This window comes from Folsomia candida, unplaced genomic scaffold, assembly GCF_002217175.1.
Source record: "Folsomia candida strain VU population unplaced genomic scaffold, ASM221717v1 Fcan01_Sc033, whole genome shotgun sequence".
Taxonomy (NCBI): domain Eukaryota; kingdom Metazoa; phylum Arthropoda; class Collembola; order Entomobryomorpha; family Isotomidae; genus Folsomia; species Folsomia candida.
The window spans coordinates 232,415-252,024 of record NW_019091225.1 but is presented as its reverse complement, the minus strand read 5'-3'; the positions used below and the strand labels follow the sequence as shown (position 1 = coordinate 252,024).

At 40.5% G+C, this 19,610-nt stretch overlaps 1 protein-coding gene across 1 annotated transcript in view; it reads right to left on the bottom strand.

The window, feature by feature from the left end:
* LOC110860661 overlaps window positions 1–19,610 on the bottom strand; it is a 70,962-nt gene that overhangs the window by 27,870 nt on the left and 23,482 nt on the right. Inside the window, exon 3 of the mRNA XM_035860470.1 lies at window positions 11,429–11,884. Coding sequence (XP_035716363.1) covers window positions 11,429–11,884 — 456 coding nt within the window. The remainder of the gene's footprint in view (window positions 1–11,428; window positions 11,885–19,610) is intronic.

Sequence of the window (19,610 nt, the reverse complement as noted above, 5' to 3'; positions counted from 1 at the left end):
TGCCACGAAATTTAGAAAAACTTTTGTTTTAACATGCTGTCTTATGAGAAATTAAGAAATTTTCTAAACCACGTCGTATTACACAGCAAAATGCTCGAAATTAATGGATTACATATACGTAACGGATTATCCAAAGATTCAGGCTTAAAGAACTTTTAACATTTTGTCCCATTTTAGGTTTTGGATACTTTTAGACAATTTGGACATCGATCCAAAACTGGTTTTGGACACCCTGTTGCAAACAATGGTTAAAACCACCACGAAACCCTGGCTGTCCAAAACGACACCAACTTTTACTTTTGAAGGCGTCCCGTAATTTCAAATATCATCCCCGAAACGGCAAAATTTCCACAAATCTCTCATAAAAAATCACCAGTAGGTACGTAGCCGCTTCTTTAAGTGGTTTGTAGTTGAGAGAAGAATGGGATAAGTCGCCAGTATATTGAGAAACGCATGCAGATTTTATATTTATGCCACAAAAGCATTAGTCGGATGGCCATTAGGGTCCAAAAAAAGTTTAATCATTTCTGCAATATGACTCTTCTTAAGGATTACACTTTTAGCAAAAATCGCATAAAGTTGAGAGTAAAGTGAAACATTAGGCAATCTCGGGCTACCATCGGTCGTCGGTAGCTGGAAAACCACCACAAAATCCGCTCCTCCTTACACAAGAGCCTCTTAAATCTGGAGGGTATGCGTGTAAGCCTCGTTGAATCTTAAGCAGCAGAACATCATTCCTCTTGTACTTTGAGTACCACTTGGTCACTTGGATCATCATCATCGCATGGGACACCACCACCCACTCGAGATGGTCATAAGCAGCGGCCGCGGAAGCGTAGGTGGGGACAAAGGGACAATCGGTTATTCGATGTCCCCATCGTCTGCCCATGTTATACAAACCCCTCCCTCCCCCTGTCCAACAATATTAATGTCCCCAGATGTCCCCACGGCTTCCGCGGCCACTGGTCATAAGTAAGAAGACTACGCGCTTTTCGAATCACTTGAATAAAACAAAATCACCCACCAAGAAAGTCATCATTCTTAAAGAAAGTTACGATTTAAATAGGTGTGTTAGCAAATATTTTGAAATGGGATTCTCTCTTCTCTTCAGAATTGCTTATAGTTTCAAGAAATGCTGCACAATTTCGAGCAACAGAACAGACATCAGCTTGGGAGGAGTAATCCCCTAATCTTTATTGAGGATTTAAGTTACGAAATTCCAAACGTAGTGTAAGCCGTGCCAGTCGAGTCGAATTTAGGCAAGGCAATGGTACACGAACGTCGCATCGCTGAGATTTACTCCGTCTGTTTTGCTTGGCTGCCAGTCCGTGTTTAAGTTTCCGAGCTGTTTCAAAGAGTCATTTGGTAAGTAAGTGATGTCCATTTGGGGTGGGTCGTGATGGTTTCTTTCGAAAGAACGGCGTCATCACTGATTGAAGATTTACTACTAATGCGACTTAATTCTGGGAGAAACTTGAACAAAAAATTAAGACGGGATGAAAACAGAGACAGTAAACAAAAAATGTGGAGAAATTCTTAAATTCAAGTCGCAATGGAGGTCTCCCAGCGTATGGTCTTAGATATTGACCAGACTAGTTTGAATTGATCACAAATTTAATTAATATGAAATTTACAACCTATGGGCACATTTTGCAAAGATATTTGCATCCGAAGAGGAGAAGTCGTGTGCTAAAGTTGACAGATTTTGCACTTTCCAAATTTACAGCACATTTTCTCCTCTTCGGATGTAAATATCTCTGCTAAACGTGACCATTAGGAGATCATGTCATTTGCATATTTCATAATAATTAAACTTGAGATCGATTGACACTAATTTGCTCAAAATCGGAGAGCATACGCTGGGAGACCTCCATTGTAAGTTTTAGAGCCATCTTATTTACGAGAGGACAGACACAGAACAAACTCATATTTTACTAAACTAAAATATGTAACGCATTCCGACACGGCTTGACTAGTTTCAAGCAAAATTTCTCAAGGTTTAGACGACTCAACTCGCACTTTCTCTAATAAGAGAAATACTTTTCCCATTTTTCATCATCAAATGAGACTAAAAATGTGCACCGTACTTATTACGACGTATGTATACCAACTATGCATCCTCTTACTTTCGAGCAAAAACAAACGCTCAAGATTATCAAGACGATATCTTCCTCCACCTCTCTCGAGGTGAAAGTAAGTGTGAAATGTGTGCGAAATTTTGACCCAACTAAAAACTTGTGATCTCTCCCACACTTATTTCAGTCTGGGATCGATCGAACTTTCTCCACCAGAAAACAAGCTGCTTGCGACCAGTGGCCGCGGAAGCATCGAAACAATGTCCCCACGGTTATTCGATGTCCCCATCATCGCCCCATGTTATACAAACCCCTTCCTCCCCTATCCAACAATGCTAATATCCCTCGATGTCCCCACAGCTTCCGCGGCCACTACTTTCGACTGGTTTGTTTGTTGCTGGTGCGAAAAGACGAAGTAGAAAGGAAGACCAGACCACCACAGACACCACCACCACGATCAAATATATGTAATGCATATTTGATTTATGGCTGTGGGAAGGACTCGTTCGTAAATATAAATCCGCCACCGAGTGAGGATTGGAGGCTGCATGTGGAATAACTCGAAACGAAATTTGTAGCTGGGACGATCAAACAGCGAGAAGCAAGCCGCAAGAAAGAATACTGATAATGTGGGAATGAACGAGTGTGTATGTGTGTAAAGGAAATAACAAAACAGACGAGGAGAAAGTCGACACAGATGAAATCAGCATGTTGTGGATACATAGATTTGCCCCATTTTATCGCTCGAGCCACATATGCTCAAAGTCCGGTGCGATCTGGATTGGATTCTGTGTTCTATTTATTTCGCAACTCCTCTCTTGTTCCATCCATTGTTTCTTTCGTCTCATATTTGAATCTGACCATAAGTAAATATGTATGTACATATCATGAAAAATGGTGGGTGTCCAGTGAAAGTTGGGATTGTGCAGATCAGAACAGAACACAATGCAGAAATATATTTGGATCAGTGCATATGTACATAAACACGGAAAATATTGCGGGATTTTTGCCCCTTCACTCTAAAATATTGCGACATTTGGTCGATGCAAATCCGTGTCAAAATTCAAAACTTTTCGGATTTAAATGAAATATGTCTTAAATCCGGGCAGCTTTCAAACCGCTTTGTCCATGTCCACGGATTTTTATTTTGTCTACGACGCAAATTCCTCTCTCCAGCTGAGAAACGGTCCCCTAAAAGTATCGATGTGCCCCCAGTGCTCAAAACTCATCCTCGGATTAAAGGGTTACCATCTCTAAAATGAATATGGGTACATGCAAAGTGTAAAGTTTACACATAACTTTTTTTTAGATACACAATTGTATTTACTGCACACGATGACGTCTTCCAAACAAAAATGCAGCCTCCGATTCGACATACTTTTCCCGAATAGAACGTGGTTTACATTTTCTTTGGACAAGTTTTTTTCCATAAATCAGCATTCTTCAAACGTGGAACAGGGAGACAAATGGCGTCTCCTTATATTTTGTCAGGTCAGCGTGTATCCCGGATTACTCCAATTTTTGTTTGGTCCTCCTGTTTTATCAATTGGTGAAGTGGAGGTAAAGTGAAAGCCCCAAGAGCAGTTTGAGCAGTGGTGTTATTTATGGGTTGGACTTTTAAGGTGTCGTCGTCTCAATTGGGGTGAAACTTGGGAGCAATATGTAAAATTTTGCTTTATTTTCCCACGAAACTAAAACTTGTATTTATGATTTTCAGATGAAGGTAAGTAAATAATTGGGGTCTCATTTTGCCATAAATTGTGCCCTTAATTTTCGTACGACCTACACACATTTCCTTTTACAGGACACGTACAATTTTCCCAGTCAAAATCAGCCCCTCATTCTCTCAGACTTGTCAACCATTTTGCTAATCATGTTGTCAGTTGCAACGTATTATGAATGCTTGTTTTCGCGAAATAACAAACTTCTTACTTACTCACCAACTCAGGGTGGTACATACATAAATCCAATATAAATTATTCATATCGTACCACATACTCTCACAGGATTGACAGAAATAAATGGATTTCCCAAACTCAATCACACAAAGGAAACCATATTGGTTTCGCATAATGGAAACCTAAGCTAAATTTAACACGCGAAAATATAATGTCGCAAAATTGCGAAAACTGGAGAGATCATACCCTCCCAACTCGACAGCCTGACAGAATATTAGTTTCGCATTTACTTATGTACATACAAAGACCAGAGAAAAATGGAGGAAGTCGTTAAATTTCAAAGTAAGTGCATGGCCAGAACGCGAAACGTGCTCAATTGCGAATTTTTCTCCCCCTTTCCAATTTCGCCGATCTGTTTCGCAGTTCCTTCTTTCCTACCAAGACGACAGGCCAACCAGCCAACCATCATTGAGAAAAAGTAAGTAAGTAAATGACAAACAGGCGGAATAATGGGTGAACATTTCTGAAAATTAATCTTGTCAACGAGCCCGTAAAATAGGGGGAAGTGTGGAAAGGAACAAAAGTGTGAAGATGTAATACGCGTCAAAGTCGACTTGTTTGTTGGCATATGACCAAAATCTTTAAGACTTAAACCCGGAAATATCTATGTCGGGGAAGAAAGAAATCCAAAACCCTTCCCTGAAAACAACAACTGGGTCCCAAAAATACTCTGTTAATAATCCTCAAAATCATTGCGGTGGATTGGATGCGCAGTCCCATTTTCTTAATTGGCGTCCCATTGAAAAGAAACACGACGGTTTTGATTACGTGGATGAACCAGAAATCATTACAGCTCTTCCAGGAAGACGAAAAAGTCGAGGTCAATCCCAATTTGGGACTAAACTTGGAGTCCCTTTGACCTGAAATGTGGAGCTTGACTTGTGTTTCCGGTCTTTTTTAACGAGCAAGGCAGCATTCGAACTCGACTAAATCCTGGTTATATTATGATACCACTGCTTCGACCGCACTTCAACCCGACTTTTCCTAATCCTCCCACGAGCAGAAAAGTTGAGACGTTGCCGACAGAAGGAACAACCGGAACTCATTTTTAGTCTGTGAATAAATGGGATTTTTCATTATGCGTAACAACTATGAAACAGGCGATTTCATTCATTCACCAGTATTTCATCCCGTCTCTGCTACTTACTGGAGGCTGAGTTATTATCCATTCTGCTCTCTTAAAAAGGAGGAGGGAGCAGAATGAGACAAGCTATAGAACGCTTACGTACTTGTGTCTTTTGGGAGTAAAAAAAGTTTCATCTTGGTAAAAAAGATGGATAAATTGCAAACCCTTCATCGTGATTCCTTGCTGGTTGGGTTACGCTTGCCTAATTTTAATTTTAGATTTAATGTATGTACGAATAAACGGTTATTTTCAATAATCTGCGTAAAAACAAAATAAATATGACCAAAACGATATTCGTTCGGATCGGATACAATGGGGTCGGACAAGCCATGTGTGGCATTACTAATCTTTAGAAGCATAATTAATAAGCTTAAAATTTGTCCGGATTCCGGACAAATTTTGCATTTTACTTTGTGCCAAGTAATTTTAACATTTGACAACTATTAGTTCATTTAATCTATGTCTGAGACATTTCAAATCTGAGATTTGAAATGTACGTTTGCAACTGACTTGATATATGAGCAAAATCGTCATCGTATTTACACAAGTTGCATTTAACAAATTTTGACGTCGAGGTTTGACCAAAAATAAACAAACTGTTTTATTTACTACATATTTTCTCCATTCGACCACAAAGCTGTGGATATTGGATGCTGTTCCCTGAGTATTACCCGCTCAGAAAGTGTGTGCATGTGTACATCCATCCGAGCGATCCGCCCCATAAATAAATAAGTGGCACATAATCAGATGGCAAGCACATGGGTGTTGAGTTGACATATTCTCGGCCGGAAAACAAGTACTAAATCTTCCTGAGAGACTGCTGTATTTTTTGTCAAGTCAGCTTTCCACGGCTCCAACAGAATGATGATCCCCAATATTTCAGCAAAAATCCAGACTTACTCAGGCTTATCAACACCATAAGCAGACCGAATGACCAGGCCAGTCGTACTCTGACCTCAGCATTTTTAAATTTTCTGGTTAAAAAATTGAATTTTTCTCGGCTTACTTATCTAAATTTTCCTTTACATACATTTTTCTCGGTATCTTCACTGCTACAGCCGTGTGGAGAGAATTGTAACAATTTTGGGGGTTTGGAGAAGAACAGTGTTTCGTATCTGCATGTTGTTATAATCTTAGAAAACTGGTATTAAATCATTACTGATTGGAGTACATGTAATGACTCTACTCTACCGGAACTGGGAATAACAGGAATCACCGTTTTGTAATTTTGTGGTAATGAAAAACTTACCACGCAGAAAGAAAATACTACCAAGCCGGTAGGAAGTTATTACCAAATCAATACCAGTACGGAGTAGATAAGTATGTGACTCTACTAGATTTTTAATAGTGTACATTTCTTGCACTGTACAGCCAGAAATGCAAGAAATGCGAGGTGCAAGAAACTGCAAGACATATGCTACGTACCGTATGAAATATAACGGCGGAAAGTAGTTTCTTCCCATTTCGTGCAGGTCAAAATCCCTGCAAGAAACCACTTTCTTCCCATTATTTCTTGCAAGTGGTTCCTTGCACTTAAAACACTGGCGAAGAATTTATTACAAAAAGAAGAAGAGCCATAAGGAAGGAAGGATGCGCCAGTTAGCGTAATCTTAACAGTTTCGGATATCATTCAGACTTTGGAATCCTAAACTATCATCATCAGCACGACGACCATAAGGATTTCGTTTCACTCTTCCCTCTCCTTCTTGGTGTTAAAATTGCTTCAGCTAAACCGACAGGCGTTGCAACATTCGTTTTGTTGCTAATTAGAAATTCCTCCTCGTTAAAGACCTCATCGCTCCATGCTGCTTAGTGGAAAGAATTTCCAAAAGATAAACTCACGTCCGTATGCACACCAGTTGGATGCAGTTGCACGCACAGTCCCGTTTTCGGTCGAGGGATGCGATGCTTTATTACTTTTTACGTGTCCCGTCGGGAATTCGGACTCATTTTCAAATTATTTTTATGGCAGCGGTGCGAATTATTTGGAATTTTGAAGAATGTCTTTGCTGAGGTTTTAGTGCTTTGGGGAGGAGCTCAGAATTTTAAGGAATTGTTGACATGTACTTTTTTATAATTGTAAAATTATTTATGCGTAATTTAACCAAGGTTCTAATTACAAATGGAGAGGTTTGCAGAATGTTAATTGACTAAGAATTTAAATGGGGACATGTTTCATAAAAATTTGTATCCTCAAAAATTTAAAATTAGAATTTTAAGAAATTGAACATTTTTATAATTGCAAAATTATTTATGCATGATTTAACCAAGGTTCTGATTACAAACGGAGGTTTACAGAATGTTAATTAACTAAGAATTTAAGAAGTTTCATAATTTCTACCCCAAAAAAATTAAATGTCGAAAACTACTAGCACCACAATTTTCTCTAATTTGCATAAGCTGGAATTAAACTTTACTTTGTTATGTACATACATACATAATTTATTTCATTGGAAATTCATTACGTACACGAAACCTGTCTCCTGCTCGTGTCTGAATTTTAAATTTTATCCAGCCTAAATTACGCTCCACTCATTACAACTTTTGTCTGACTATAATTACACGTTATTATACCGTGAAAATACAGCATTATGTTCAAAACAACCGATACAACTACATAAAGGCGACACGACTATTGTCTAGTCTAGTTTTAATGCCACCTAAGTACATACGCACGTAGCAAATAATAAACTGATGACAACTTTCACCCCAGAACTTCCATCCTTTCATTCCCATATAAACCCCATCCTTCAAAGTTTCCAGTGGGAACTAATTATTCCATTATTGAGCATCAAATCCCTAATATAATGAGTACTATTGAACTTTGAAATTCCCAAAGGGAACATATTCATAACTGCGTATACACGTCCACGTCTATCTGTTAAGCAGGCAGCTCATTATTTCCTGCTTAATAAGTCATACCCGTCATTATTTGAATGCGGGATCTCTCTCTCTCTCTCCCGTCAAAATTAGGGTAATAACGAGTAAGCCAAACATCTGAGCTCTCTCTCTCTCCTGATGACAAATGGTTATGAGGAGAAAGCAGGCAAGAACTCGATCCTCGGTGAAAGGAGGACTTAAAACGTTACGATACTTTTCCTCCTCCTTTGTTGGCCGCTCTTTCGTCACGGCGGAGAATCAATTTTACCAGGAAAACAATGAGATTCGAAAGCTCCACGTCGAAATAAGTCAACTATACAAACCACCCCAACATTTATCTATTCATAAAACTAACTTTCCCCTCCGTGCAGTCACTCAGCCTACTTGGCATAATGGAGTGCACTACACATTCCGTAGTGCAACACGTCAGGAATGAATTCGAAATTTAAAATTCCTCCACCAGTCAAAGTTTCCTTGACTTTGTTGCAGCTGGGATCAAAGCGTCAAAGGAAAATCTTTTACGGCAGGTTTTTATTGTGATCTCAATCCTTTTTATCTCCTCCTTAAAATATGACAGGCATGCCGGCTAGCGTCTCCCTTCCCTGGAAAAAAGTCGTCCTATGTACGACTCTAACAAGTCGTAGGATGACTGTATCATTCATCTTTGTTTTGTGGTTTGGTCTGCTCGTGACATCGTTTGGGTCGTAAGGAATGGGACGATGATAACCCGAAAAGATAAGTTTACTCAGTCATAAAAATGCATTTTCCAGATGGGGTTACATACATATTTACAGACCACACGAGACCAGACCATCAAATGAATAGTCTCACTAAGCATGGAGGTCTCCCAACGAATGCGCTCTGATTTTGGTAAAACTAGTGTCATTCGATCACAAATTTAATTAGTATGAAATTTGCAAATGAAACGATCTCCCAATGCGCAAATTTGACAGAGATATTTGCATCAATTGCATCCGAAGAGGAAAAAAACGCGCAGTAAATTTGGAAAGTGTAAAATTGGTCGGTTTCTCCTTTTTGGATATATACCCTTTTGCAAATATTTGCAAAATATTTGCCAATATCTCCCAGAAACATGACCACTGGGAGATCGCGTCTTCTGAAACTTCGATATCAATTAAATTTGTGATCGATTAACAATAGTTTACTCAAAATCGGACAGCATACGCTGGGACACCTCCATTATAAGCTGACTTCTGGTTCTCAACGAAAAAACAACAAGACAAAGATAACTCAGGATTGTGAAAGAATGCAAAATGCTCATTTATTCGTGCCGCGACGAGAAGAAGATGAAGATTTTCCTCCTCCACGGATGGAAAGGGTGGTTAGTTTGGCTTGAGGAGGAGGACGTTCTGTCGTCTCAATGTTAATGTTTCCCTTCCACACTTTGTCACAGACGGCATTGAGTGATGACTTCAATATAAAGCGAAACCAGAAAAAAACCAACATCAACACGACGCCTTCACTTTTCAAGAACTTGGTTATGGAACAGATGAAGCGCGCAACTTGTAACTTTGTTTCCAACGGGGAGATTAGTTAGCAGGCTTGTTCTCGTGCAGGGTGTGAGCACAATCATGCCCGTCTTATGAGGGAGAAAGTAGGCCCGTGTTTTCTGAAACCCTGCAGCCCACGGAAAAGAATGCATCAAGCGAGAGAGAGAGAGATCCATTAAAATGAAGTGAGGGGTTTTCCCTAGACATCCAGCTGTGTGCAGAATGTTGACAGTCTCATTTTGCATACTTACTACCCCACCAACTTAACTCGAGAGAGAGAGAGTCGTGACATTTCACCAGCATCAAGATTCGTCAAACTGTCTCCAAGTCTAAATTGTGAAATTCAAAACCAAATTTTGAATTGGAGACGGGTTCGTTGTAAGAAGTGTTTCGGGGGCGAGTAACCACGTGCAAGAAATAACGGGAAGAAAGTGGTTTCTTGCGGGTATTTTGACTTGCAAGAAATGCACGGCGCAAGAAACTTCTATACTTCGTACGGCACATGGCTAGATAGCGCATATTTCTTGCACTTTCTCCCACTTTCTTGCACCTCGCATTTCTTCCGTTTCTTGTTTTGTAGCGCAAGAAATGTAGCAAACCCTGGTTGTAATTTTTGTATGGTATCTTTCTTGGCATCAAAAACGCCCGCATTAATAGACCCACAAACACTATACATTTCCCCCAGAAACAACCCTTCCCCACTTCTTATTACACTCTGAACTTATTTACCACGTATGAAATGAATAACACACCCCGCCGAATTGTGTGTGTCCCTCTTTTCCATCAGACCAACTATTCGAAATGACTTTCTTTTGAATCTTTGAGCCCCACGGTTGTTTTGCCTAACTCGGTTATTTCCAATCCAATCCGGCATTTCACGCACCCGTACGCACACTTCCACTCCACACACAAATACCTCCCTCCATTCCATTATTTACTATTACCATTACACAACATGATCACGGCCATGCGATGATGATGATGGGGAAAACAGGGAAAATAAAACCCGACAAAGTCAGGGTTACGATAAATGCAACAGGGTTACGGCATCCTTTTCCCTTTGATTTCCAACCCGTGAAAGCCAGCCAACCAGCCAGCCATGCATGCATTTCCTAAATTGGAGTGCATTTCATATTCAAAATGTACATACGTACGTACAAAATTGTCCCCACTTTGTCGCACAAAAACTGTCAAAAGTCGTCACTCCGTCAAACGGTGACATAACGGATTAAAATTTCACCAGCGACGATGAGTCAGTCCGTGTTTATGCATTATTAAACCGTGTATGTACAAGTTCGGCTCATGGGAATTTTATTTAACCATGTTGCACCCCGCATTCCATAAATTTTATGGCGGTTTTAGTCTTTAGCTGCGATCCTGCTGGTTTGGTGAACAAACTTTGTTCCCGAAGAAAGAGAAGCGAAGCGGAGCAATATTTTATTTTCCCATTTGTAATTTAATGCGAGTCATTTTCTCGGCCGAAATGACACTAACAATTCTCAAGTACATGGGGAAAGTGGGAAGAAAACAATGAGCGAAATAAAAGTTTGCTTGCATCATTCAATTTATTTCGATGGGAATTTTTATGCGGGGAGACAAACCGTAAAGATTCGTCGTAGAAGGAGAAGATGACGCACTCTAAGAAATTTGACCATCGGGATTATCACCGACCGGGCGGCAGTTTCCAAGAGAAGGTTGGATATGTCACCATTCGGTTACAGCGGAATCACCACGTGGGAACACCCACTACTAGCTGCATCACCAAACGGAAGCATACTACCACCGAAATGGTAACAACCTCTATATTTGTCCCCGGATTTATTAGAGTGTCCCCATTCGGATGTGAGATTGAATCTAAACTCGTAAAGTAAATCTTACCATGATCATGATTGTATTTATTTGTGTTGCTGTATCGCCCGTAATGTGGACTATCTTCTTGATGGAGTTGTTCCTTCTCGTCAGAATCCGAATTTTGATGTGGCATTTCCATTATTTCGTCCTCCTGCACTTCTTTGCCATTTGCTTCTGGGTGATGATGATGTTTCTGCTGCTGCTGCTGCTGATGGTAATGGAAGTGAGAAGAAGTCTCGTCATCATTCTGGGAATCACGCCTTCTCCCATCAACTACTCCACCGTCGTTGTCGTTCCCATTGTTCACGTTGTTGTTGGTGGTGGCGGCGGATGGTCGGTGATGATGGGAGTGGTAGTGCTGACGAGGGGTGTTGTGGTGGTTGTGATGAATATTATGGGTGCGATGGTGCTGGTGGTGGTGATGATGACTTTTTGGCGGAGTGAAAGTAAAATCCTCGTCCAAAGTTGAGGTGGCCATTGTGTCTGGAAATAAAAAGAAAGACACAAAATGAGACGGAGGTGACATTCGTTGGAAGAGATGAAGAAGGTGAAGGTGGTTCATCTTCTTCTGAATGTATTGGCACCTTTTTTTTACCAAAAACTAACTGAGAAGATTATTAAGTTAAAGTGAAAGTTTGAAGATAAATTAATGATTTTTAGATAAATTTGATATCTTCTATGCCACTAGATATTTGTACATTTTGTTATATACGCAATTTTCGACAATTTTCAAAATTCGTCTGTAGTGCCTCAAAAATTGCAACATTTGGTATGGATATTTCACCGACAAATTTTTACCACAAATTATTAAAATTATTAAAATTATAGAGTAATATTTGGTCAAGTTTGAAGCCAAATTTATGAGTTTGACATAAATTTGATATATTTTATATCGTTAGATAGACGTTTCATAAGAACGTTTCGTATATCCTTGACATTTTTTTTCAGGTCCACAACTTTCAACCATTTTCAAAATTTGTGTACTTATAAAATCCCCAAATTTTTTTTTTAATTGCCCGCAAAAATTTCCTAAATCAAAAACATTTTCTTATCGTTATTACGATTATATCGTTACATTATCATCGTTGAACAAAGCACCATAATTTTAACCCAAATCAAGCATTTTGATATTAATTACTTATATCAGCAGCTACTTTCTTCAACGTTCAAGTCTACAACAGTTTTAGAAATTTTATCACGCCTCCATTTTTCAAGGCCATGTACCATTTTCTTCTAAATTCTCCTAAAATCGTACACTGACTCACCACCTGCCTTATCCATCCAGCCCAGCCCACTATTAAGGAAGAGAGAGACCATATTTATCTAATGTATTCTCTCAACACTTCAATAAATATAAATTTCCGATTCTTCCCCCATCTCGCACCGGGCAGGAGAGGAGACAGGTCGTTCCTTGGGTGAAAATGAGGGATACTTTCTTCCTCACCAAGCACCGTGATCATGATGTGGCGGTGGAGAGCGCAGTTTTGGACCACTCAACCCCCCACCGCGTTTGCTTTCTCTCGTAATTTCCTCCGAGAAAAGTTAATCATTTTAAGGCGAGAGAGAGACTACACCGAGGGCAACCTTTTCACGTCCTCTCCTCTCATCCCAATAGTCAAAAAAGAATAGGAGAAAAACTCGCTGCGAGAGAGCGAGGGTCGCCTGAATTGGTCGTAATGGTGGGGAGAGAAAGTAAGTGGCAGGGATAAACAATGGCATGCTCAATGCACCTAAAACTCAGACCTGCAGTGAGATGCAGTTCCTCTTTGTTGTTATTTCTTACTTCTACTTCTCTTCCACTAATAAAAACCCTGTGAAACATTTTACAAGTCGTCGCCGTACTAATTGTAATGGGAGCCATAACCTTATCGCGGTTCGTTATATCAGATCATTACCCGGCCGCCTCTTAAAAGTTTACTTTCAGTACCTTCGTATTATTTCAATTATTGAATAAAAAATAACCCAATTTTTCCACATCTTCAAGATTTTCTTTTGGAGAAAGCAAGCCCAGCAGTCCATCATTTTTCTTTCTCGCCAAGAAGCAAAAAAAAGTTTTCATTTGATGTATAATTCACCCACCCACCCACTCGAGTTGACGCCAGTAAATACAATTATACTCGTGACTCTCTCTCTCCAACTGCATTACAGCCGTATCACTTTGTAACTGCCAAAAACCGGGTGTGAGAGTGTGTGCCACAGCTGGAGCTGAAAGGCGAAAAAGTCTGCTTTTCACTCTGATGCACCAACACCCAGAGAGCGAGGCATCGGCATCATTTTGAATGAATGCTCATATGCTCCTTTCTCTCACCAAACCCACGCTGAAAAACGGGAAGGGTTCTGCATTCCATTTTCGGGAAACGACACCCGATTTCTGAAGGAAATTCTCCACGAACAATTAGAACAAATAGAACCCCCGAGTTTGACACAATTTCTCATTCAGAAGAGCCGTGTAACAGAAAGGGAAATCTGTGTAGCACGGACTTTCACTCTCGTCGTAGCGGTCGTCGTCCTCCCGACATTTAACCCGTCACATCACGGTGACGAATCTCTCGCGGAACAAAAAGAACAAGTGTCAGATGTGTAACGGGAGGAAGACAGATCTCTCGCGGGGAGAAAGATTGGGTGCGAAATTAATTAGAAAAGGAGAAGATTGACGGATTTAGGACAAGTAGTAGGAAACTTGAATCTAGTAAATTAACGGTCTTCTTCTTCTTCAAGAACGGCTTTCTCTTTAGCTGTTTATTTACACTTGGAGACTATTATGTAATTATACTCGCGTGAGGGCACATCCTCACCACCACTATTAACATTGTTCATAAATACTTGGTGAAGATACAAACTACGAATGGAGGTCTCCCAACGTATGCTCTCAGATTTTTAGCAAACTAGTGTCAATCGATCAGAAATTTAATTACTATGAGATTTGCAAAAGACACGATCTCCCAATGGGCACGTTTGGCAGAGATATTTGCATCCGAAGAGGAGAAGCGCCCCATAATGTTCATAAATTTTACAATTTCCCATTTTACTGCACGTTTTCCCATCTAGGGATTCAAATATCTCTGCAAAATGTGACGATTGGAAAATAGTGTCATTTGAAAGTTTCTTACAGTCATATTGGTTATAACCTTTCTGCCCAAAAAGTCCTGTTTCGATAGGAATCGAGCGTGCACGCGCTCTTCCCAACTTTTGCACGAAATTTTAAACTTTGTCCTAGAGATGCGAAATTTGGCATGCACATGCACCAACATATGCTACATCATAATATAACATCAATTCCCGTTCCATTCGCTATAAATTTTTCAGGAAAAATCAAAAACCAAATGTCACTCGTATTCAATTTGGTTTTTGATTTTTCCTGAAAAATTTATAGCGAACGGAACGGGAATTGATGTTATATTATGATGTAGCATATGTTGGTGCATGTGCATGCCAAATTTCGCATCTCTAGGACAAAGTTTAAAATTTCGTGCAAAAGTTGGGAAGAGCGCGTGCACGCTCGATTCCTATCGAAACAGGACTTTTTGGGCAGAAAGGTTATAACCAATATGACTGTACTAATTAATTTTGTGATCGATTGACACCAGTTTTGCCCAAAATCGGACAGCATACGCGGTGAGACCTCCCTTTTAACTAGTAAATACTAACTTTCTCCTCGCTCCGTTTTGCGGTGACGACAAGTGGATAAAACTTCCAAACAAGAAGTTGTACGTACAAGTGTCAACGGGTAATAAATGGACATGCGAGTGAAAGTTATGTATGTACGCCATATTAAATCTGAGATGGACCCATCTTGACGTGACGTTTTGGAGATTATACATAAAACTCATACAATTAAATGAACCCGTTGGCCATCATACCACCTTCATACGAAACCGACCCAGCAATATGACGCCCACCACCACCAACCAACTGCCTCCAAATATAATAAGTTACTCACTCACTCACTCCCTCGCTTTCTCCCCTGGACATAATTCTCCCCGAGTGAAATTTTAATTCGCTAATTACACTCTCGCGTAATTCAAAACTTGAAAACAAAACCGCACTTTCTTCCCTGAAAGTTGTCCCGTCGTAAATTAAGGAAGGAAACATGAACCCCAACTTTTCTTCCCTGCTGCTGCTGCTGCGGTATCCCTCCCCGTGACGTGACAGCACACCCGATGGCTTCACATTTGCTGCCTTGCCTTGTTTGTGCGCTAATTCCAGTTTACGTTACCTCATTAATTCTGCGGGGTTGGATTTCTTCGACCCAAAAGCGGTGGAGAGTTGTCTTTAAATATGCTGGATTCCTGTGTGATGCAATGCAATGCGATGCAATATTTGGACATGGCGTGTCACTGCACAGCACAAACATCGCGAGAGACAGGTCGTACACGGCGTCTCGCTGTCAACGAGAGACGAGTGCGGTTAAATCCCACGGGGTTAGGGACGAGGTAATAGTTTTAATTACGTAAACTTCCCCCAAATGAATGCGAATGCGAATGAATGTGCATGAAGGGCGGCGGCGAAGGCGGCAAGGAATCGTTTAAATAAATAATTTGATACGGTCTTTCGATAACTTGGTATTGATCTGGAGAGCAGAGCGGTAGTCGTGTAAGTAATGTGATCATGGGGACGGTATACACTCTTAGAAAAGTGGTGTTAAATCATTACTGACCGGAGTTCATATATGACCCTACCGGTATTACTGTTTAGTAATTTCAGGTTACTGAAAAATTTACCATTCAAAAACAAACTACTCATATTACCAATCCGGTAAGAGATTATTACCAAATCAATACCAGTGCGGAGTAGTATGTCCAACAATTCTTGTAAATTATGAAAGAATTTATAAATACTGATGAAATTAAAAGATTCCAGACTTTCCCCGCTTTATCGTACCGTGACATTTCGGTCATCATATTGATGTGAAATATCTGATGATACGTCGCCTCATTTCGTCCATGTATTTTATCCTTATTACTTACACATCCCAAAATCCCACGTCACTTTCTCCTCCTCAAGAAGAGAGCTTCCGGTCAGTGGGGACATCCACTTTCCACCTTATCCTCTCCTCTCTCCGCTCGCACAGTGAGTAGCAAAAAAAGTGTGAGAATCCTCTCCGGACTGACACTTGATAGCAATCCTATTACATTCATAGGCATTCTGGGACAAAGTCATTTTTGCCTCGACTTCCTCTCACAACTCACTTTCGGACAATCGCTAACTAAAATCTGAGAGACTTCGGAAGAAGAAAAAACCGTTCCTTTCCTTGCTCTTCACCGTATTTTATTGCCACCAAAAGTAAACCGAGACAAGGCAAAGAGAAGAAAGCTGTGTTCTCAAAAATCCTCCCGCTTTCACCAATTCTTTAACTGCTATCAACTCAAATCTAAACCAAATTACGGAGAACCTGTTACCACCCGAGCAAGGCCCAGCACTTGACATTTTTCCACATCCTACAAAAAGAAAGTACTTCGGAAACATGACCAGCTTTTCTTCTCAGACATGATTGCCAGCGATGACAACGAGTCCGTCCGTCGTCGTCGATATTGGCAGCATGGCGAATTGAATGGCGTTATGTAACCGTTCCCCTTAATTTGATCGGGTACCCATACATAGACATACACGCACTGGACTTGGTGTTCAACTCAAAGTCCTTGAGTTTTTGCCAATTCTGAGACTTTTAACCTTTTAACAGGATTATATTGCCTCGATCCGGTCCGTTCGCTAGCTCATGATCTGATTTGATTTCGATAGATTTCACTCCTTGAGTCCGGTCCAAATGGGATGACATTATTATTGCCGGGAAGAAGAAAAACTACTTACTTTCTCCTCTCCTCTCATAATATGATTATTAAGCCCAAGTTTTTTTCGACACTTGAAAAAAATAATGTTACGCCGAAATTAATTTATGTCACGTCACGCCGACAAGGAGGACATCATTTGTTCCATATTTTTCTTCTTCCCCGTGTGAGAAAAGGAGACAGGTTTAATATGCTGTGCAAATAAATCGGATCGTGTGTGACTGGATCGATGGCTGCTGCTTTCTCTCCGTGACTACTACTTGCAAATAATCACATTAATCCAGCATAGTTCACACAATCAATAAGTCCCACTGGCTGGCTGGCTGGCTGGGTCTCACGACCAACAAAGTTTTGTTGTTTGTCAAGACGAAGAGAGTTTTTAGTTTCGTTTGCTTGCTAGTTTTTTTTCATGTGCAAAAGTCCCAAGTTTTGTATGTATGTACTTTCTTATGGTGGATTGTTGTGTGACAGCTCGGTTGGTGGGTTGGTTGGTTGGTCGGTTGGTTGGTGAATCTTGAGAAATATTTCCGCTCCAGAAATTTCCGATCCTTATAATCGAAAACGGAATTTGTTGGATTGTGATCTGAGGGTTAAGCCATATGTGTCGCAGTAGAGAGAAAGAAAGCTTAACGAGGGCGAGACTGTGGGTTATGGTTTGGGGAAAGAAGTGTATAAATATATTTACTTGGACTCGATACATTTAGCATAAGTAGATAAATAGATGGATGGTTGAACTACTTTTTGACGAGGGTAGTAGTTCTGGTCTGGTATTTATGATGCATACAAGGACACATTTTATGGCATGATAAGCCACATTAATAACAATAAATAAATTGAAGGTCGAATGGGTTAATATTTCATTGATTCCTTCCTCATGGAAATAATGGCACGTTTCTAACCATGAACTTTCTCTGTTTTTTGCGATATCGAAACAACGATGGTATTCATTACGAGTCGCATCGTTAGCTACGTTAGCCAAGAAGTTTCGCGAAAAAATTTGGCTTCAAAATTCATTTTGCGAATTTGCCCATCTCCGGATTTAGTTCGCAATTTTTTTCTCTAAACTATGTGGCGATACAAACATTCAAACTCGTAATGAATACCCCCAATGAATCTGAATTGTATCCATTTTCCAGCCAAATCCGAAAATGCAGCCCTCGAGCAAGACCCACCAGCAACAATCCTATTTGGCACTCCTCTCTATTCAGCCACTTTCTCTTAACGAAGGCTAAAGTAACGATCATCATCATCACCACCACGGTGTCTGTCTCTGAATAATAGCGGTGAGCGAAATGAGCGTGGTGAAAGTCAATGGAGAAAGTGATCATTGTGGGGAAAACTTGCTCAACTCGCTCATTTATTTGTGCGGTGGTTGGTTGGTCTTTCTGAGCAACAAACAAACCAATGAATGAAGTATGCAGTGCGAAGAAGGTGAAGTACCTACCACCACCACCGCCGTTCTTCTTCTCCTCTCCTCTTCGCCAACTTATCTCCTCACTACTGAATTATTTCTCCAAATGCTACCCCGACCCGAATGGCTTAGTGGATTTGGATTGTTTTATTTGAAACTATTCCATTCCACGACTTCTTCTCCCTCACTTTTCGACCCACCGACCGATCCCATCCCGCGCCGTATTCAATATTACTTCCGAGAGAGCGCACAGGAAATTGGAGTCCACTACGGAAAGGAAAAGCATATTGGTGAGGATTTCTGTGCTAACTCTCTCAGAATTCAAAGAGCCAAACCACAGCTATTTGTTCCACTTCGACCCATTGTTCATTCGCGTTGTTGTCCTCCTCACCGCCGCCACGACGAGAACACGACCCAGTGTTTCGGCTGGAAAGTAACCAACCACTTGCGAGAAATAACGGGAAGAAAGTGGTTTCTTGGGGGTATTTTGACCTGCACGAAATGCAAGGCACAAGAAACTACGCCACGCGCGTGGCTTGATGGCGCATATTTCTTGCACTTTCTCCCAGTTTCTTGCACCTCGCATTTCCTGCATTTCTTGCTCCTGTGCAAGAAATGTATTTAGCAAACCGCAAGAAACGAAACACTGCCAGCGACCACGACTACCCTCTTGTTCTCCAAGTTTTGTTCTCCCATTTTGTTTGTTGGCATCAACATCGGCGGGTTGTGAATGCATAGTATGGTAAGTTTGGGGATGGGACGTGTTATAGAAGAGCTGCTTTCATTCGCTATACATTTATCTCAAGTTTCCTTTGTTTGGACCGAGTTAATATTAGGTTTGATAGTTACGTTACGTTACGTTATGCATGTAGTTCGATGAGACAATGCTACTCAGACGATTGGACTGGCTTTCCACCGTCCACTGTATTCGTGTTGTACACATAATTTAAATTGTAAAAAAATGTAAAATCGGGCAAAATTTTAGTGAAAGTTTGAAGCCAGATGAATTATT